We start from the raw sequence: 18,490 nt of genomic DNA on the forward strand, positions 1-18,490 counted from the left end.
AGCCAGGATGGTCTCGATCTCCTGACCTCGTGATCCGCCCGTCTCGGCCTCCCAAAGTGCTGGGATTACAGGCTTGAGCCACCGCGCCCGGCGCCACCTAACTTCTTTATATAACTTTAATTTGTTATAAAATATTGAGATAATAAAATCTAATTGGACATGGGGAAGTTATGATTTACTCAGAATCCACTGCCAAGTTAAAACAAGCAAAGAAGTTTACTACATACAATATGTTGATCAGAAGACAGTAGGTGATCTTCATATGAGAAGTTTAGAGCACATTGGATAAATATTGAAATACAAGCAGATTCCCATAAGCCACATTGTTTTTACCTTTCAGTATGTTAAGGGAGTAATCCTAACTGAATGGTTAGATTCGGCTGCCGTCATGTTGATAGATGGTGGCATGTGAAACCACCCTGATTCCTCATTGCATAGCAATTCTGGACAGTCATACCTTGAAGATACTGCCAGTTTGGTTCCAGACCACTGCAATAAGGTGAATATCACAGTGAAACAAGTCACACAAATTTGGGGGTTTCTCAGTACATAAAAAACTATGTTTAAAATTATGTTTGCTGTGGTCTATTATGTAGTAGCACCATGTCTAAAAGAACAGTGTACATACATTAATGAAAAAAATACTTGATTGCTGAAAAGTGCCAATCATCATCTCAGCCTTCAGCAAGTCATCTTTTTACTGGAGGCAAGTCTTGCCTCAGTGTTGATGGCAGCTGACTGATCAGAGTGGTGGTTGCTGAAGGTTGTGGTGACTGTGGCAATTTCTTAAAATAAGACAAAAATGAAATTTGCCACATCGATTGACTCTCCTTTCACAAAAGATTTTTCTGTAGCATGCAGTGCTGTCTGATAGCATTTTACCCAAAGTAAAACTTTCAGTATTGCATTCAGTCCTCTCAAACCCTGCTGTTGTTTTATCAACTAAATTTATGTGATATTCTAAATCCTCTGTTATTTCAGCAAGATTCACGGCATCTTCACCAGTAGATTCCATCTGAAGAAACCACTTTCTTTGTTCATCCATAAGAAACAACTCTTCATCCATTTGTTTTATCATGAGATTGCAGCAATTCAATCACGTGTTCAGGCTCCACTTCTAATTCTAGTTTTCTTGCTGTTTCCACCAAATCTGCAGTTACTTCCTCCACTGAAGTCTTAAAGCCCTCAGAGTCATCCATGAGAGTCAGAATAAACTTCTTCCACACTCCTATTAATGTTGACAATTGGATGTCCTCCTGTGAATCACAAATGTTTTTAATGTCATCTAGAATAGTGCATCCTTTCCAGAAGGTTTTCAACTTATTTGCTCATATTCGTCAGAGGAATCACTATCTATGTCCAGCTATGGACTTGAGAAATATATTTCTTAAATGACAAAACTTGAAAGTCAAAACTACTCCTTGATCCATGGGCTGCACAATGGATGTTGTGGTAGCTGGCATGAAAACAACATTTATTTCTCTGTGCATCTCCATCAGAGCTCTTTGGTAGACCAGTGAGAAGTAATATTTTGAAAGGAATCTTTTTTTCTGAGCAGAAGGTCACAAAGCAGTAGGGCTTAAAATATTCAGTAAACCATGCTGTAGATGGATGGGCTATCATCTAGATTTGTTCTTCCATTTATAGAGGAGAGACAGAGTAGATTTAACATAATTCTTAAGGGCTCTAGGATTTTTGAAATGGCAATTGAACACTGGCTTCAATTTGAAGTCACCAGCTGTTATTAGTTCCTAACAGGAGAGTCAGCCTGTTCTTTGAAGCTTTTAAGCCAATCATTGACTTCTCCTCTCTAGCTATGAAAGTCCTAGATGGCATCTTCTTCCAATATAAGTCTGTTTAATCTCCATTGAGAAAATCTGTTCTTTAGTATAGCCACCTTCATTAGTGATCTTAGCTAGATCTGGATAACTTGCTGCAGCTTGTACCTCAGCGCTTGCAGCTTCACCTTGCACTTTTATGTTATGGAGATGGCTTCTTTCTTCACACTTCATGAAGCAACCTCTGCTAGCTTCCAACTTTTCTTCTGCAGCTTCCTCACCTCTCTCAGCCTTCATAGAAGTGAAGAGAGTTAAGGCTTTGCTCTGGATTGGACTTTGGCTTAAGAGAATGTTGTGGCTAGTTTGATCTTCTATCCAGACCACTAAAACTTCCATATCAGAAATAAAGCTGTTTTGTTTTCTTACCATTCATGTGTTCACTGGAGTAGCACTTTTAATTTCCTGCAAGAACTTTTCCTTTGTATTCGTAACTTGACTGTTTGGCACAAAAGGCCAGGTTTTGCCTCTATCGGCTTTCTACAGCCCTTCCTCACTAAACTTGATCATTTCTAGTTTTTTATTTAAAATGAAGGACTTGCAACTCTTTTTTGGTTTGAACACTTAGGGGCCATTATAGAATTACTAATTGGCCTAATTTTAATACTGTTATAGGAATTAGGAAATAAGAAGCCCAAGAAGGGGAGAGAGACCTGGTGGTAGGGGGTAAGAGGGTGTAGGTTGGTTGGTGAAGCAATCAAAGCATACACAACATTTATCAATTAAGTTATTGTTTTCTATGGCTATGGTTTGTGGCACCCCAAAACAATTACATTGCTAACATCAGAGACCACCTATCATAAATCACCATAAGAGATATTATAATAATGGAAAAATTTGAACTATTATAAGAATTACCAGAATATGACACACAGACACAACAGCACATGCTGTTGGAAAAAAAAGTGACCTTGATAGACTTGCTCAATGCAGGGTTGCCACAGACCTTCAGTTGGCAAAAAAAAAAAAAAAAAAAAAAAAAAAAAATTGCAGTATCTGCATGTTTGGGAAAACCTTTGAAACCATGTTTTCGCTGTGCTCTCACACCACTTTTAACACAGAAGACTTCCATGACCAGCTAGATGTACTCCAATCCAATTCTAGTACCCTCTACTTGAAGACAGCGTCAGATCCCACAGGCTGAGGGCTCAGTCCCCAAGACTGCCCCCAACCCCAGACACCATTCACAAGTCCAGGCTTCCAGAACTTTTGACCAACTGGCTTCAAGTTGGGATTGCCACAACCTCCTCTTCCAGTTCACTTAATTTGCTGGAGTAACTCTTGGAACTCAGGGAAACACTTTCTTACATTTACTGGTTTATTACAAGGCATGTTACAAAGGAAACAGATGAAGAGATACGTAGAGCGATCTATGGGGGAAGAAGGGGAAGCCTCTATGACCTCCCTGGGGTGCCACCCTCCTGGAACCTCCATTTGTTCAGCTATCTGGAAGCTCTCCTAACCTAGTCCTCTTAGGTTTTTTATGGAAGCTCTGTGACATCAGCATTCCTTCCTCCAGGAGAGAGAGGGGAAGGACCCTCTGACTGTTCATAAGACCTACAGTTAGAAAGGTAGGGGGTGGTGATTAGAGCCCTACCTTGTGGCAGGTAAAAGGAGAGCAGGAGAAAGTCAGAGATATTCTGTTTTCTGAGGCCTGCCCGTAAGGCCTAACATACCCACCATTAAACCAAAAAACTGTAACAAGGGATATGGGAGTTATGAACCAGGATCTGGAAACAGAAACATAATACATATTATAATACCACACTGTGAAATACAATAAAATGAGGTCTGCCTGTACTTAAATGTCAACAATGGTATTATGATGACATGCTCCAATTTCTTTGCTTTAGAGAATGTAGCATCACCAGTCATCACCCTCCCAGGGATGCTGGTTGTAGAGTTTTATGACAAAGACATTTCTACATCCGGAGATGACAGCTTAATAGTGTGGAACACGGTTCTGTAAGTTGCTGAGGACCTGAAATGGATACAAGTGAGGCATTACCTATTTGTAGTTTTAGGCTGGGGTGGTAGTAAGTGGTTCATCTGATACCATCAGGTTTAAAAGTGTACTAGCCTGCTAGGGCTGGCCTAACAAAATACCACAGACTGGGTGGTTTTACAGAAATTTATTTTCTCAGTGTGGTATGTGTATGTTTGTGGACTGCTACTCATCCATTTTAAAAAGTATGAAATAATGTATTTTGCGGCAACTTGTATGGAACTAGGGCCGTTATCCTAAGTGAGGTGACTCAGGAACAAAACCAAATACTACATGTTCTCACTTAAAAGTAGGAGCTAAGCTACACAAAGGCATGCAGAGAGGTATAATGAACATTGGGAAGTCAGAAAAGTGGAAGGAGGGTGGGAGAGGGATGAAGAATGAAAAATTACCTGTCGGGGGCAGGCACAGTGGTTCACGTCTGTAATGCCAGCACTTTGGGCGGCCAAGGCAGGCGGATCACCTGATGTCAGGAGTTTGAGACCAGTCTGGCCAACGTGGTGAAACCCCATCTCTACTACAAATGCAGAAATTAGCCGGGCATGGTGGCGGGCACCTGTAATCCCAGCTACTCAGGAGGCCAAGGCAGGAGAATAGCTTGAACTCTGGAGGCGGAGGTTGCAGTGAGCTGAGATGGCGCCACTGCCCTCCAGCCTGGGAAAGAGAGCAAGACTCTGTCTCAAAAAAAAAAAAAGATTACCTGTGGGGTACATTGTATACTATTTACATGACAGGTACACTGAAAGCCCAGACTTCACCACTCTACAATTCATCCATGTAACCAGAAAACACTTGCACCCCTAAAGCTATTGAAATAATTTTTTTAAAAAAGAAGAAGAAATTAATTTTCTCACAGTTCTGGAGGCTAGAAGACCAAGATCAAGGTGCTAGCACAGTCGGTTTCTCCTACTGCCTCCCCTGTTGTCTTGCAGATGGCCACTTTCTCACTGTATCTTCCTTTCATAAAAATGCCAGTTCTGTTAATCCAGGCCCCACCCCTATGATTTCATTTAATCTGAATTACCTCTATAAAGGCCATGTCTCCAAATACATTCACACTGGGAGCTAGGGCTTCAGCCTGTGAATTTTGAGTGACACAATTCAGTCCATAACAGTCACAGAGTGCAGAACATGTTTACAGGTACTAGTGGGCCATGCAGAATTAATGTGTGTATTTGGTTCTGTAAGAAGAGAATAATCAGTAGGTACTATAATAGAAAAGGTGTAATGTCGACTCTCATAGGCTTTTTGGACCCCTGTGCCTCTGAAGGGATTCTTTCATCAAGACACCCCTGTGTGTAAAATTCAGGAAAATTTTTCAGACTTCACTTGATAACCTTCAGATTTTCCAAGGTTCACACAGTGACACAGCCTGATGCAGGATTTCCTAAGTGATTCTGTTGCCTAAGCTGAATCTCGCCTGTTCTCCTTCCCAGTAGCCACCTAGGACTCCAGACAAATCAGCATACGTTAACCTCATATTTGCATGAGACTCATTAAAGTTGTGGTGTTTCAGTGTACCACAACCAGGATAAGGAACAACAGGAATGAACCATCACAGAGTTTCTTGGAACTAGGGGAAAAGAAAGAAAGAAGGAAAGGAAGGAGAGAGATTGAGACTGGGTTTAAGTCTTGATTCTATCACTTACTAGTTTACTTGACTTTAGGGAAGTTCCTAAATTTCTCTGGACATCAAATTCCTCTTTTGTAAAATGGAAATAAGGATACATGGCCTCACCAAGTTGTCATAAGGATTAAGCAGAATGACACCTAAACAACTAGCATGGTATCTAGAACATGGTAAGCACTCAGTACATTTTAATTAGCTGTCCTCTTCTATGATAGTACCAGGTGAGAGAGTGAAAGAGAAATTTGGAGAACAAAGAGAAAAGTTAAAAGTTCCACTTTTATGTAGGCGAGGTAATCGATATACTAAAGTATAACTTGTAAACCTTAAATAATACCCTGCATCACATGTTGTAAATTAGATACTATGCTAAGCTGTACAATAGGCATTGCATTTGAGCCATTTGAATTAAATTATCATTACTGCTCTTACATGGTGACAGCAGTTAGGTCCAAACTCATTTGTTAGAATTGCCTGGTTGATGTGTTAATAAATATTGTTAAATGGATTAAAAGGTACCAGAAACAGCTATGTGAACTGTAATGGAATCCTCTGGTTAAAACCCTTCTGTGCCTTTCCATTGGCCATATTATTGAGTCTGAACTTTTTCAACATGCATGATCTGAGCCCTACTTACTCCATTAGCCTCAGCTTCTCCTACCCTTCTGTCTCAGCTCTCACATCTAATGCCGGGTTCCCACCACACTGGATTCTTAGGTGTCTCTTCCCTGGACTCACACATGCTGTGCACACTGGGACATGATATATATATATTATCATTACTGCTCTTATGTGGTGACAGCAGTTAAGTCCAAACTCATTTGTTAGAATTGCCTGGTTGATGTGTGTGTGTGTGTGTATATATATATATATATGTGTAAATATATATATAAATTACATATATATATGTAATTTTCCATTACATATGTAGTTGTATAAGCCAAACGTTTTCAGATACTGTTTAAGTAGAGAGGAAAACAGCCTAAATGTATTATTTAGTATAGATGTTATTATGTCCTGCTTTATACAGTGTATCAGATCTAAAGCTAAAATGAATTGAGGTCTTCCTCCTTTTAACTACTATAAGAGATTTTTTTTTTCTTTTCTTTTTTTCTTTTTTTTTAGAGACAAGGTCTTTCTGTGTCACCCAGGCACCCAGGCACCCAGGCTGAAGTGTAGTGGTGTAGTCATGGCTCACTGCAGCCTCCAAACCCTGGGGCTCAAGTGATTCTCCCACCTCAGCCTCCTGAGTGGCTAGGACTGCAGGCACACACTACCACACCCAACTAATTTTTTTTTTTTTTTTGTATAGAGATGAATGTCTGGCTTTATTGCTCAGGTTGATCTCGAACTCTTGGCTTCAAACAGTCCTCCTGTCTCGGCCTCCCAAAGTGCTGAGATTACAGGCATGAGCCATCATGCCCAGCCAAGGATTTTTAAATTCCTGTGCAGCCACTGCCATATCATTTTGACTTGGGTTTTCAAAAGAAAAGGAAATCAAATATGATTACCATAACACAAAGAAGAAGATTCTCATAAAAAGGCTTTTCCTCTTAAATTCGTATCAAGTAAAAATAACTTATAAGGATACTTTTTAAAGATAGAAGGTTTAAGTTGTTGATGTAAAACAAAAAAAATTTATGTGTATGTACAGAAATTTATCTCAAAAAGAGACATTAACAGTAAACCAAGCGATGCAATCAGATTGTTCCACTGAGTTTTTCCTTTTTGTAAAACTGTAGACCTTCTGAAGAATTGTTTTTCAGATGCATCTGCTTAGCACAGAGAATGAGACTTAAAGGTAGTATAAAACAATTCTAAAAAAGTAAATGGTATGCGAACTTTTTTTTATTTGCTTCACAAGTAATTTACTTAAAAAAATTAACATCTGCTATTTTGAAGCTAATCTTAGTGTATTGAATGCTCATAACCATTTCTCAATCCCACAGTCTTTTATCTTGCTTCTCCTGCTGTGTTCCCACCACCCCTCATCCCATTAGCAAACTTTGAGACAGCCTCACACTTACCAAAGTACTGCTTTGGTTTCAGCTGCTCTTCTGCAAGAGGAAGTGAATGTTGGGGGTTTTCTCTGTGGTACAGTTGTGATAAAGCTGTGGTGGTCTTATCTCTCTCTTAGGTGGTGGCTCTTTATGACTACACAGCGAATCGATCAGATGAACTAACCATCCATCGCGGAGACATTATCCGAGTGTTTTTCAAAGATAATGAAGACTGGTGGTATGGCAGCATAGGAAAGGGACAGGAAGGTTATTTTCCAGCTAATCATGTGGCTAGTGAAAGTAAGTTTTATGCTCCCTTCCTGGTTTACTAGTATGGTATAACTGATAGTCCAAGATTTTATCATTTTCTTGTCTTTAATTTACTGTCTTTGTAACCTTTGCATATGTTTACCAATGGATATTGCTTTTCATTCTCATGATGTAAAAAAATAAAAAGAGGAGGCACTAGTATGTTAGAAAGCTGCTACATTCTGAGATTGGAATGTTTGTTTCATGGACTTCTTATCCCAGAGGACCCTGCCCCTCTAGCTACCAGCTTTCTTATTCAACTCTTTTGACCCTGCCACCTGCCTCGTGCACAGTTCTGTCAGTTCTTCTCTTGCCACAGTGACTTCTCAGCTGACTGGCATCTTAAGAGCCTCTAGTTCCCCAACTGCAGTTCTTTTACTTTGTATACCTCAGTCCTAGCTGGTTACCTGTGAAAACAAAACTACAATAAATTGTTTCATTCTCAAGTAAATTTAGCCCTCATTTATGGGAAAAAACAAAATGAGCCAGAGCTGAAAATATGTAAGCACAAAGTTGATAAATGACAATTATTTAAAAGCTATATGCACATGTTGACAAAGCCTAGAACGTACCATGTGATGTGACAAGACTGTATGAACCTATCTTGTATTTTAATTTCTACTTTGTGTTTTAATAATGGTTTTTGTTCAATAAATAACAGCTTAAAAATAAAAAAAAAAAGAACTAGAAAAGAAAATCTAAATATGGGTTTCTGAAAGCTGTAGATTCACCAGTAGGCCATGAGAGGTGAAAACAGAACTAACGCAGAGAGCCTGAAAACAGAAAATAATAATAACTTTAAAACTATCATTAAAGAGAAGAAGTACAGTAGTGCTTCTTCAGAAGAATACATCCTATCCACAATTAACTTGATAGCATGCTAGGAAAAGCACAACACTCAGGGGTCAGGAAAACTGACTTTTAACCTCAGCTCAACATCTTACACTCATATGCCCCAGTTACCTTCTGTAAAATGAAGGAATTAAATGATATCATCTGTAAGCACAAAAATTCTGGTTCTGATTCAAAATGTAGTATAGGCAGGCCAGGCACTGTGGCTCATGCCTGTAATCCCAGCACTTTGGGAGGCTGAGGCAGGCAGATTACTTGAGGTCAGGAGTTCAAGACCAGCCTGGCCAACATGGCGAAACCTCGTCTCTACTAACAATACCAAAATTTTGCCGGGCGTGGTGGCAGGCACCTGTAATCCCAGCTACTTGGGAGGCTGAGGCAGGAGAATCGCTTGAACCTGGGAGGCCAGAGGTTGCAGTGCGCCAAGATTGTGCCATTGCACTCCAGCCTAGCAAGACAGCAAAACTCTGTCTCAAAAAAAAAAAAATGTAGTATAGGCAGCCTTGAAATTGAGAACAATCTGTGTTTTGAATATTTAAGTCTTTTGTTTCTGTAAAGAAATAATTATTATAAATAATAGTTGGTTTTCAGGCTAGTCCATGAAACTGTTTAACCTAAAACTATGACTAAACAAAAATATTATTGATTATAACTTAAGTTTTCAATTTTGACAGCCAAAGAGATGAAGGAATGGAAGAAGAATTTCCTTCGTGATTACCAGATGCTGGGCTAAGCCTAGATAAAATTGTCTATCTTTGGCACCTTCCCACGACCTTGTCTGCAGCCAGGTCCTTCCCATTGCTCCCTTCCCCAGTCTCTCAAGTGCCCTAAGTCTCACTGCAGCTCCCTTCTTCAGCTTATCTGCCACAGTCAGCAGACTCCTACCCTAAAAAGTGCCATGTGTCTCAAAAATTGTACCACTTCTCATTCACATAACAAAATTCTTAATTTCTTCTGTGTAACTATTTCAGTTACCTTCTTGTAAGTAGTAAATGACATATAACTGTTTTTTTTTTCTTTTTTTGAGACGGGGCCTCACTTTGTCACCCAGGCTAGAGTGCAGTGATGCAGTCATGGCTCACTGCAGCCTTGACCTCCTGGGCTCAATCAGTCCTCCCATCTCAGCCTCATGAGTAGCTGGAACTACAGGCGCATGCTCCCATGCCCAGCTAATTTTGACATACAACTCTTAAACTCTGTTAGAGGTATATTTTTGTGTTTAGAAGAGGTTGTGTAATGGAAAAAACATAAGACCGTATGAAAGGAAGAAATTTTAGGACAGGTTAATTCCCATGTAGGCATAAGACAGCATATAAGTTCCATAAGTTCAGCACTTTTAACTTCCAGATCATCTAAAATAGCCAAGTTCCTTCTTCCCATCGTTGGCTCTCCCACAGGGTCAACAGCTGAGGTTAAACAGGGGTAGCTTCTGTTTAAATCAAGCTTTTTAAATCAACAGCTGCCAGCACATACTCTGGAGTATGCCTCATTTTAACGAAATATTAGAATCCATTATTCTTTTCGTATACAAGTGGAAATATTTTTTAAATGTTCTCACTTGTGTATCTCTAGGCAAGGTGGGATTAAGTGCTTTAACTTGAGAATCTAGTTTACAAAAATAACCTCTTAGGCTTGCAGATCTTGAGAAGATATAGATGTTTGAGCTACAGTGAATTGAAAAGCTGATAAGGCCAGATGCAGTGGCTCATGCCTGTAATCCCAACACTTCAGGAGGCTGAAAAGGGAGGATCACTTGAGGCCAAGTGTTTGAGACTAGCCTGGGCAATATAACAAGACTCATCTCCACAAAAAATAAATTTATTTTAAAAGCTAATAAAATTTGTTCTTCTTCCATAATGATCAAAGCCAGACCTCTGAGGCATATTGCAGTGATGAGTTGATGGCTACATATAGAAATTAATTATTTGTCTCAATAATGACCATCCTTCACCTGCCATAATTCTTTATTGTATCCCAGAATAATTTATGTTTTCTTTTGGCATCAGTCACTGCTTCTTTAAAAAGCCTCGTATAGACCAGAACAAACAGGGAAAAAAAAAAAAACTTAGAAAATCTGAGACTGTAATGATTGAATTCTCACACTTCATTAGGGATTATTTCCCTTTCCCTTTTATCCTTTTTTTACCTGAATTTAACAAAAAACTCAATTGCCCAGTTTTAACATTAGAGAAAAAAATGACTGTCAGTAGCATATTCTAGTCTAAAAATAGTAGGAAGAATTGTCCTTGATCTTTATCTGAAGCCAACTATGCAAAATAAATGATCTAAGGGAGTGTATGAGCAGAATCTCCACCCACTGTTCAATTGAGAGCCTGTCCTCTAAGAGAACACCACAATAAAAGAAGTTCATACTTCCACTGTTATAAAGAACTTACTCTCTTTGTATCTTAAGACGCTGGAAAGAACAACATGATCAGCTTCTCCCCATCACATCTAACACCCTTAAAATATGAGATAAAGAAACCCAATAATAAAACCACTCCACATACGAAGACAATTAGTATATCTCATAATCTTAGTTGTACGATTTTGATCAAGTATATTTCAGTAATTTCTTTCAATTCAGAGATGTTCTTAACCAAAATATATTTTTGTTCTAACCCTTCAAAATTTGCGCATAGCTCTTTAGATTCAATACCCTATATAGATTCAATAGATTACATAGAATATTGGATTATAAGAATCTTAAATTCAACACTGTATATAGATTCAATATCATATAGAGTCCTAACTCCATGCTTACTGATTTCATATCATCTTCCCAAATTATCTTTTCCTTTTTTTTTTTTTGAGACAGAGTCTCTCCCTGTCTCCCAGCCTGGAGTGCAGTGGTGCTATCTTGACTCACTGCAATCTCCACCTCCCAGGTTCAAGTAGTTCCCATGCCTCAGCCTCCCAAAGCTGGGACTACAGGTGCCCGCCACCATGCCCTGCTAATTTTTATATTTTTGGGTGGGGACGGGGTTTCGCCATGTTGGCCAGCCTGGCCTCAAACTATTGGCCTCAAGTGATCCGCCCGCCTCGGCCTCCCAAAATGCTGGCATGAGCCACTGTGCCCTGCCCCCAAATTATTTTTTCTGCATACCTCTGACTGGTAAAATCCTACCTAGTCTTCAGAGTCTGATACACCTACCACTTCTTCCATTAAGCGTTTTCCATCCCCACATCAGAGTTTGTCTTTGTAATTATTTCACTTTCAAATAATGTCACATTTATTTTACAGTTACTTGTAAAGATGTCTTTCTCTGACCAGATTGTAAGCTTCTTGCTAGTGAAGACCATCTTTTGATGATCTCCATATATTCCCCAGCAGTTCCTAGCAGATATCCTGGCATTTAGCAGGTTCCTGGTAAATGTGTATTGAGATAAAATAAGCATCTGTCTGACCGCATAATAAGTGAAAATGACACCTTCTACATTTCTGAAATCCAGGTGATTAAAATTTTCCAATCATAGTTCTTTTGATAACTAGTGAGTAAAACTGCAAATTGCCATAACAAGTAAGTTTTAGGTATCTTATTGGTACACCAAGGAACTGAATATTTCTTTAATTTTGTATTTGCCCCTACCATCAATTGTTTTTCCCCCATGAAGCAGTGCTCCTCAATTTAATTGCATGAATTCCTTTTTCCAATTTCAGCACTGTATCAAGAATTGCCTCCTGAGATAAAAGAGCGATCCCCTCCTTTAAGCCCTGAGGATAAAACTAAAATAGAAAAGTCTCCAGCTCATCAAAAGGTAAATGTTTTTAAGAATATGTGTTTGCATGTGTATTTTGATTTTCACTGTCTCTGGATAAAATATTACTTTATTTTTTATGCTTGTTATCCTTCATTGTTCACATTATTTTTTATGTCTTGGTACCTACATCATTATGAAATACATAAGGCAAATATTGTAGCCATTTTCCAGATAAGGAAACTGAGGAGGCTCAGAGAGGTTAAAGTAGACTCCGAGTCAGAGCCTAAGTGATAGGACAAGGACCCAAAGTGGAACTTGTGGCTTTAGGTGCTATCTCTACTCTGCACTTATTTCTTTAACTGTGGTACGGACAGTGTCATCAGCCCCACCTGGGAGGTAAACATTTATGCTGGAGATCACTGGAGTTCACGAAACTAAGATGTTCTATCTTTCTGGAGCATTCCTTTTACTTGGAAGTAATTTTAAATGTTTTTATGTTAAAATGAATGTGGATGTATTATCAGCCACAGCAGCCAGAGAACTGTCATGTGTTTCCGTCTGTGTCATCAGGCCCTTCGGGGATGTTAATCAGTATTCTTCTGAGGTTGGCAGTGCTTTGGCAGGAATGTTTAATAAGCGCTGTACTGTCGTGTGTACTGCTTACTAAACTTTTATTATACCACATTAGCTCTTCCCTTAGACTGAGTAACCTCACTGCTTCTTGATTCCATGAACCAACTTAGGTTTTTTTTACAAATACATTTCATGTACATATCATTACAATGTCAAAATAAATTTTTTTGACAGTTGAACCTGACATGTATTGTTCAGTCATTCAGCATGTATTTATTGAATGCCTTTGTCCATGCACTCTAATAATCCCCACTGAAACAGGAGTTTCAGGAGTAGGCAAGGCACTTGCCCTTAAGTTGCTTACAGGCTGGCGCACACACCTGCAAGCAAGCAAGTCCAGTAGACTCTGGTAGAAACTGTAATGAAGATATATACACAGTATATTGGGAACACATACGAAGAAACCCTCTTAAATATAACCTGGGGGAGTCCATGTAGAGTTCCTAAGGAGGAAATACTTGACCTGAGGCATCTAGGATGCAAAAATATGTGTTAAGTCAGTGAAGTTAGAAAAAACTTTCCAGCAGAGGGAATAACATAACTAAGTTATGGGATCTATGATTATGTCTGGGCATAAGTTCTAATAGAGAGAAGGACGGGAGAAATGCAGGAACCAGGCCACAGAATAGCGTAGCATACTCTGCTAAAACACTTAGATTTTATACTCCAGACGAAGGGGATCCCCTGAAGGAGGTAATTCAGGGAATGACATGAACAGATTTGCGTGTTAGAAAGGTCATTCTAGTGCAGCAGAATAGTTGCTGAATTTGAGGTAGCTAAGGACCTAGCACAAGGAAATTCGGAATCCACGGAAATAAAATATGAAAACCTGAACTAGTGGGGATGGAGGGCAGGGGACATAAGCTATAATTGACAGGATTTTATGATTGATTGGATTTTATTAGTGAGGTTGGAATCTAGGATTTTGCTAAGCGTCTTGACTTATACAACTGAATAAACAGTGGTGCAACAGAAGTAATGAAATAAATAAGAAAGATTTGGGAAGACAGGGGCAAGAAATCATCATTCCTTGCAGAGTAAGAGATGACAAGCTCGGTTTTAGATATCTCAATTTGTTAGTAGTATCTGTAGTGCTCCCAGAGAGAAGTATTCACTGGGAGCCAGTAATGCAGGATTGGAAGTTGAGAGAATGTAGAGCTTCAAAATCAAATGAGAATTAGTGTGTTAGTTCTATTATATCAGTAAATGGAAGCTTGTAATGAAGGCAGAGCCCAGAAAGTATGTCATAGAGTTATAAGAGGAGAAGGCCAAGGACAGAACCCAGTTAAACACTAGTATTAAGGGACAGTTAAAAGAAGAGACAATTGAGAAAGAATAAAGGAAAAAAAGAAAAAATAATAAACATTTTTAAAAGTGCCCTGGAAGCCAGAAGAGGTAGAGAGGTTCAAGAAGAGTCTAGCTGGAAACAGCCAAGCAGTTAGGTTGTCGAAGCATTTGGTCATCCAGAGGACCCTGGTAGCTTTGCACCAGTATCAGTAGAGTGGCAAGGATTGAAGAGCAGAGTAAAGGTGGAATGAGGCCCCAGCATGTGAACGCTCATGGAAGCCCTTCTCAGAGCTTCACTTTGAAGAATAAAAAAAGATTCCGCAGTGGCTAAAGGGAGGCCTGGTGTCCATGAATTATTTTTTAAATAATGGACAGGCATAAAATTATATATTAAGGAGACAAAGCCAATAGACAGGTTCAGGTTGAAGATAGATAAAGAAAGGACACTACGGACACAGTGGATCTTGGAGAAAGCAGAAAATACTTTATTGGAAAGACAGATTGACAGATTACTCTTGCTCCAAGCAGAGGGTTCTCAACTGAGAGTGATTGTGCCTTCCAGGAGTCATTTGGCAATGTTTGGAGATGTTTTTTGTTTTCTCAACTACAAGGTGGGGGATAATATTGGCATCTGGTGGGTAGAGGTCATGGATGTTGCTTGGTATCCTAGAATGCAGAGAGCAGCTCCCCCAACAAAGAATTCTCTGGCCAAAAATGTCAACAGTATGGAGCTTAGAGCAGTACCCCTCTAACACAGGTAAATGTGGATAGGGATGCAGATAAGTTAATAAAGGGTTGAAGTCTAGAAATTAAAGATATTTTTATGTTCTCCAAAACAAAAAGCAAGGTTTACTTCTAATGCGAGGGGCAAAAGGAGTGACATAGGAGCACAAGAAGTATAATAACCATTGGAGTAAGGAAAATAGGGGCTCATTTAGGATATATGAAAAGATTCCTTAGTAGTTCTGGGAGCTGCTGTTTGGATACCATAAAAATGGAAGTGGCATAAATCTGTACAGTTGGATTTTTTTTCTTTAGTAGTCTCTTCTCAGCATCTAAGGCATAGCAGTAGAGGAGGCAGATTTGGTTTAATATATAACTGGAGTTGTGAATGTGAAAGGAACACAAGAGGTTAAAGTTACCAGAGTGACACACCATAGAGGATTATCCAGTTAGAAAGGACACAGAATCAGAAGACTGGCAGAGTTAGAAAGCAGGTTCTCCTCTACAAGGTTGCAGCAAGCTACCGGGGCCCAGGTAGAGGCATAGTGTCACATGGCAAGCTGGAACTATAGTGTTCAAGGCCATAAACTCTTGCTTATTTAGTGTCTCAGATGTCTTGCAGCTCAGGTTATGATAAATTCATAGAGTATGTCTAAAAGCTGAAGTGAAATTGAGGAACATGTTAGAGTTGAACTGGTCAAGGAACTAGGACCCAGAGTGTTGGACAGGTTGTACTCTTGAACATTAAGATTCCAGGATGATAGCAAGAGTTAGGATGAAGAGGAAACCGATGAACGAAGAGTTGATATCCTTAATTCTTAGGTTAGAACAAAGGTCTCAACTTTGGCTTCACATTGAAATCACCAAACCAGTTAAAAAAACTAGATATGGATTACAATCTCTACCCCTTCAAATACATTTAATTGGTGAAATAGGACCTTGGCAAGGGCAGATTTCAAAAACTTTCCAGGTAATTTTAATGTGCAGCCAACATTGGCAGCCATTGTGTTAGAGTGACCACAAGGTCTGCAGATCACAGATGCAAAGATAAGCAGAGGATGTAATAACCAGGTGTTATCAGAGCACCCAAGGAAAAGTGCTTTGGCATTACAGTACCCTAAAATCAGCAGTAGGGAGCTAAGAGGAGGTCATTGTTAACTCCTGGCTCTCATGGTTCATGAGAGAACTATGAACTATGTGAAAATGGGCATGTGAGAATGAATAGCCTGTGCTGTAAGGAACTGAAAGAAAAATGGTTTCTTGGTAAAACATCAGTTTCAAATAAGCATGGTGATGGTTGCCTACAACAATGTAAGGACTGTAAGGGATACAGTCAAAAGGATTGGCAGAAATTTGATAATGGGCAAATGTTGCATGTGTAATATTACCCATTGTTTGTAATTCAGCACCAGATTTAGGAATTTACGAAAATGCTTGTCTTAGTTGCGTCTGCTATAACAAATGTAGACTGGGTGGCTTAAATAACAACATTTTTTTCTCACAGTTCTGGAAGCTGGGAAGTTCATGATCAATGTGCTGACAGATCCAGGGTCTGGTCAAAGTCTCCTCCCTGGTTTGCAACCTCACTTATCCTCACTGGGCAGAGAGCAGAGAGAGGAAGCAAGCGTTTTTGTGTGTCTCATTATAAAACCACCAATACCCCCCAAATACCTTCTAATAACCATCTCATTGAGAGTTAGGATTTTAACACGTGAACATGAGGCCCATAACATAAACATGAGGTTAACACAAACGTAACACAAACCTGAGGTCTAAATTTACAACATAAAAACCTTTAATGCAGTGGAAGCATTTATAACATTGGTATAAAGGGTTGCTGTGGCAGCTAACAATACGTTTAGTCTATATTAAAAACTGTGTGATGCTATGAAAGATACAGCCTTTACTTTTTGTGATTTTCTCATGTCCCTGATTCTGCAACATGCTAACCTTTGAAACTGAGGTGACCTGACCCCCGCTCCTCTTGGTATGTTTCTGTCTATTATCCTTGAGTTAACGTTGACTCTGCCAGAGGAAATACAAAGAACTCTGTCAGTGTCTTACCTGTAAAGTTGGTATTGCCCCTTCATCTTCCTGATGTGCCTATGTTCTTAGGGATAGAGACCTCCTACTTGCTTCCAAAATTTCCCAGTTGTCACTGCCTGTGCCACTCCTCTACTTAAGTGGACTCACTGCATCATAGTCTTAGTTTAGACAGTAGTTGATTTTTTAAATTTCCTATGACTTTTGCCCCTCACAGACTGATCTCCATGCTTCAGACATGCCTTCATACTCATATTGCAGCAGACCAGTTCTTCAGATACCATGATAACCCTTGAGGTCTACTTCAGACTAATCCCACTGATGGCCAAACCTTAATTCTAATACATTTAAGGAATTTACAGTCATGTAAAGGAGTTAGAGAGGGTAAAACTCCATTTGGGCCAGGGAGTAGGAATGTTCTCATGGAGGGTATGAAACTCAAATTAGGTTTTAAAACTTAAGATGCATGGATTTCTTTTGTTGAAGAATTTGATCTTCTCTATCTGAATCCACGTGTTAGAATAGAATCCTGCATATATGTTTTCCTCTTAGGAATGTGCTATGTGTGTAAGACAGTATTTTACTTCCCAGTGAGAGAAAGTATAACAAATGATCTATGTTTATGTAAAAAGAAACCCCTAAGAAATATAATGTTGCCTTGAGTAATTAAAATGATTTGGGTGCACTCTGAGTCATGGAACTAACAGCCAACTTTTGAGAAATGTGTAACTGAGCTTCTTAGCACCTGGCTAGTTGCATTTCTTAAATTTAGCTCCTTTATTAAAATATATATGGTTTGATTTTATCAATACCTTACCTTATAAACCTCCCACAGAGTCTGTCAGATATTTAATTTCATGTGCAAGTCTTATTTTTATTATCACATATAAGATATGTTTTGTTTTTTTTTTTTAAGAAAGAACATGAAAAGTAGTCTCTGATAAAGTGACTAAAATTGTGGGGCATCTAAGTTCATAGAATTACAAAACTAGTGACATGGAAAGGACCTCAGAGATCATCCTTGGTGATTCTAATCAACTCCTTCATTCTACAGGAAATTGAGATCCAGGAAACTCTAAGTTTGTTTAAAATAATGCTGCTAATTAGGAGCATGGCCTCCACATTCTCAGGCCAGTGCCCATTTTCCTCTACCATCTAGTTAGCAACACACACACACAGTTGGTACCTGCACAGTTAGCCAGGTTTTGTATCACACTGGTTTTTTACATCCCTGATTTTTTGGTTTGTTTTTGTTTTCTTTGTTTGTTTGTTTGTTTGTTTGTTTGAGACAGAGTCTCGCTGTGTTGCCAAACTGGAGTGCAGTGACGAGATCTCAGCTCACCGCAACCTCCACCTCCCAAGTTCAAGCAATTCTCATGCCTCAGCCTCCCAAGTAGCTGAGATTACAGGTGTGCACCACCATGCCTGGCTAATTTTTGTATTTTTAGTAGAGACAGGGTTTCACTATGTTGGC

The 18,490-nt window shown here is 39.2% G+C and overlaps 1 protein-coding gene across 3 annotated transcripts in view; it reads left to right on the forward strand.

Moving 5' to 3' along the window:
* The window catches only part of AHI1 (Abelson helper integration site 1), a 227,075-nt gene that overhangs the window by 176,774 nt on the left and 31,811 nt on the right, over positions 1-18,490 (forward strand). For all 3 annotated transcript variants that reach the window (XM_011962111.1, XM_011962110.1, XM_011962109.1), the window contains 2 exons: positions 7,605-7,767; positions 12,290-12,387. In XM_011962111.1, coding sequence (XP_011817501.1) covers positions 7,605-7,767; positions 12,290-12,387 — 261 coding nt within the window. The remainder of the gene's footprint in view (positions 1-7,604; positions 7,768-12,289; positions 12,388-18,490) is intronic.

The sequence above is a fragment of the Colobus angolensis genome, unplaced genomic scaffold (assembly GCF_000951035.1).
Source record: "Colobus angolensis palliatus isolate OR3802 unplaced genomic scaffold, Cang.pa_1.0 Scaffold58, whole genome shotgun sequence".
In the NCBI taxonomy this organism is placed as follows: Eukaryota; Metazoa; Chordata; class Mammalia; order Primates; family Cercopithecidae; genus Colobus; species Colobus angolensis.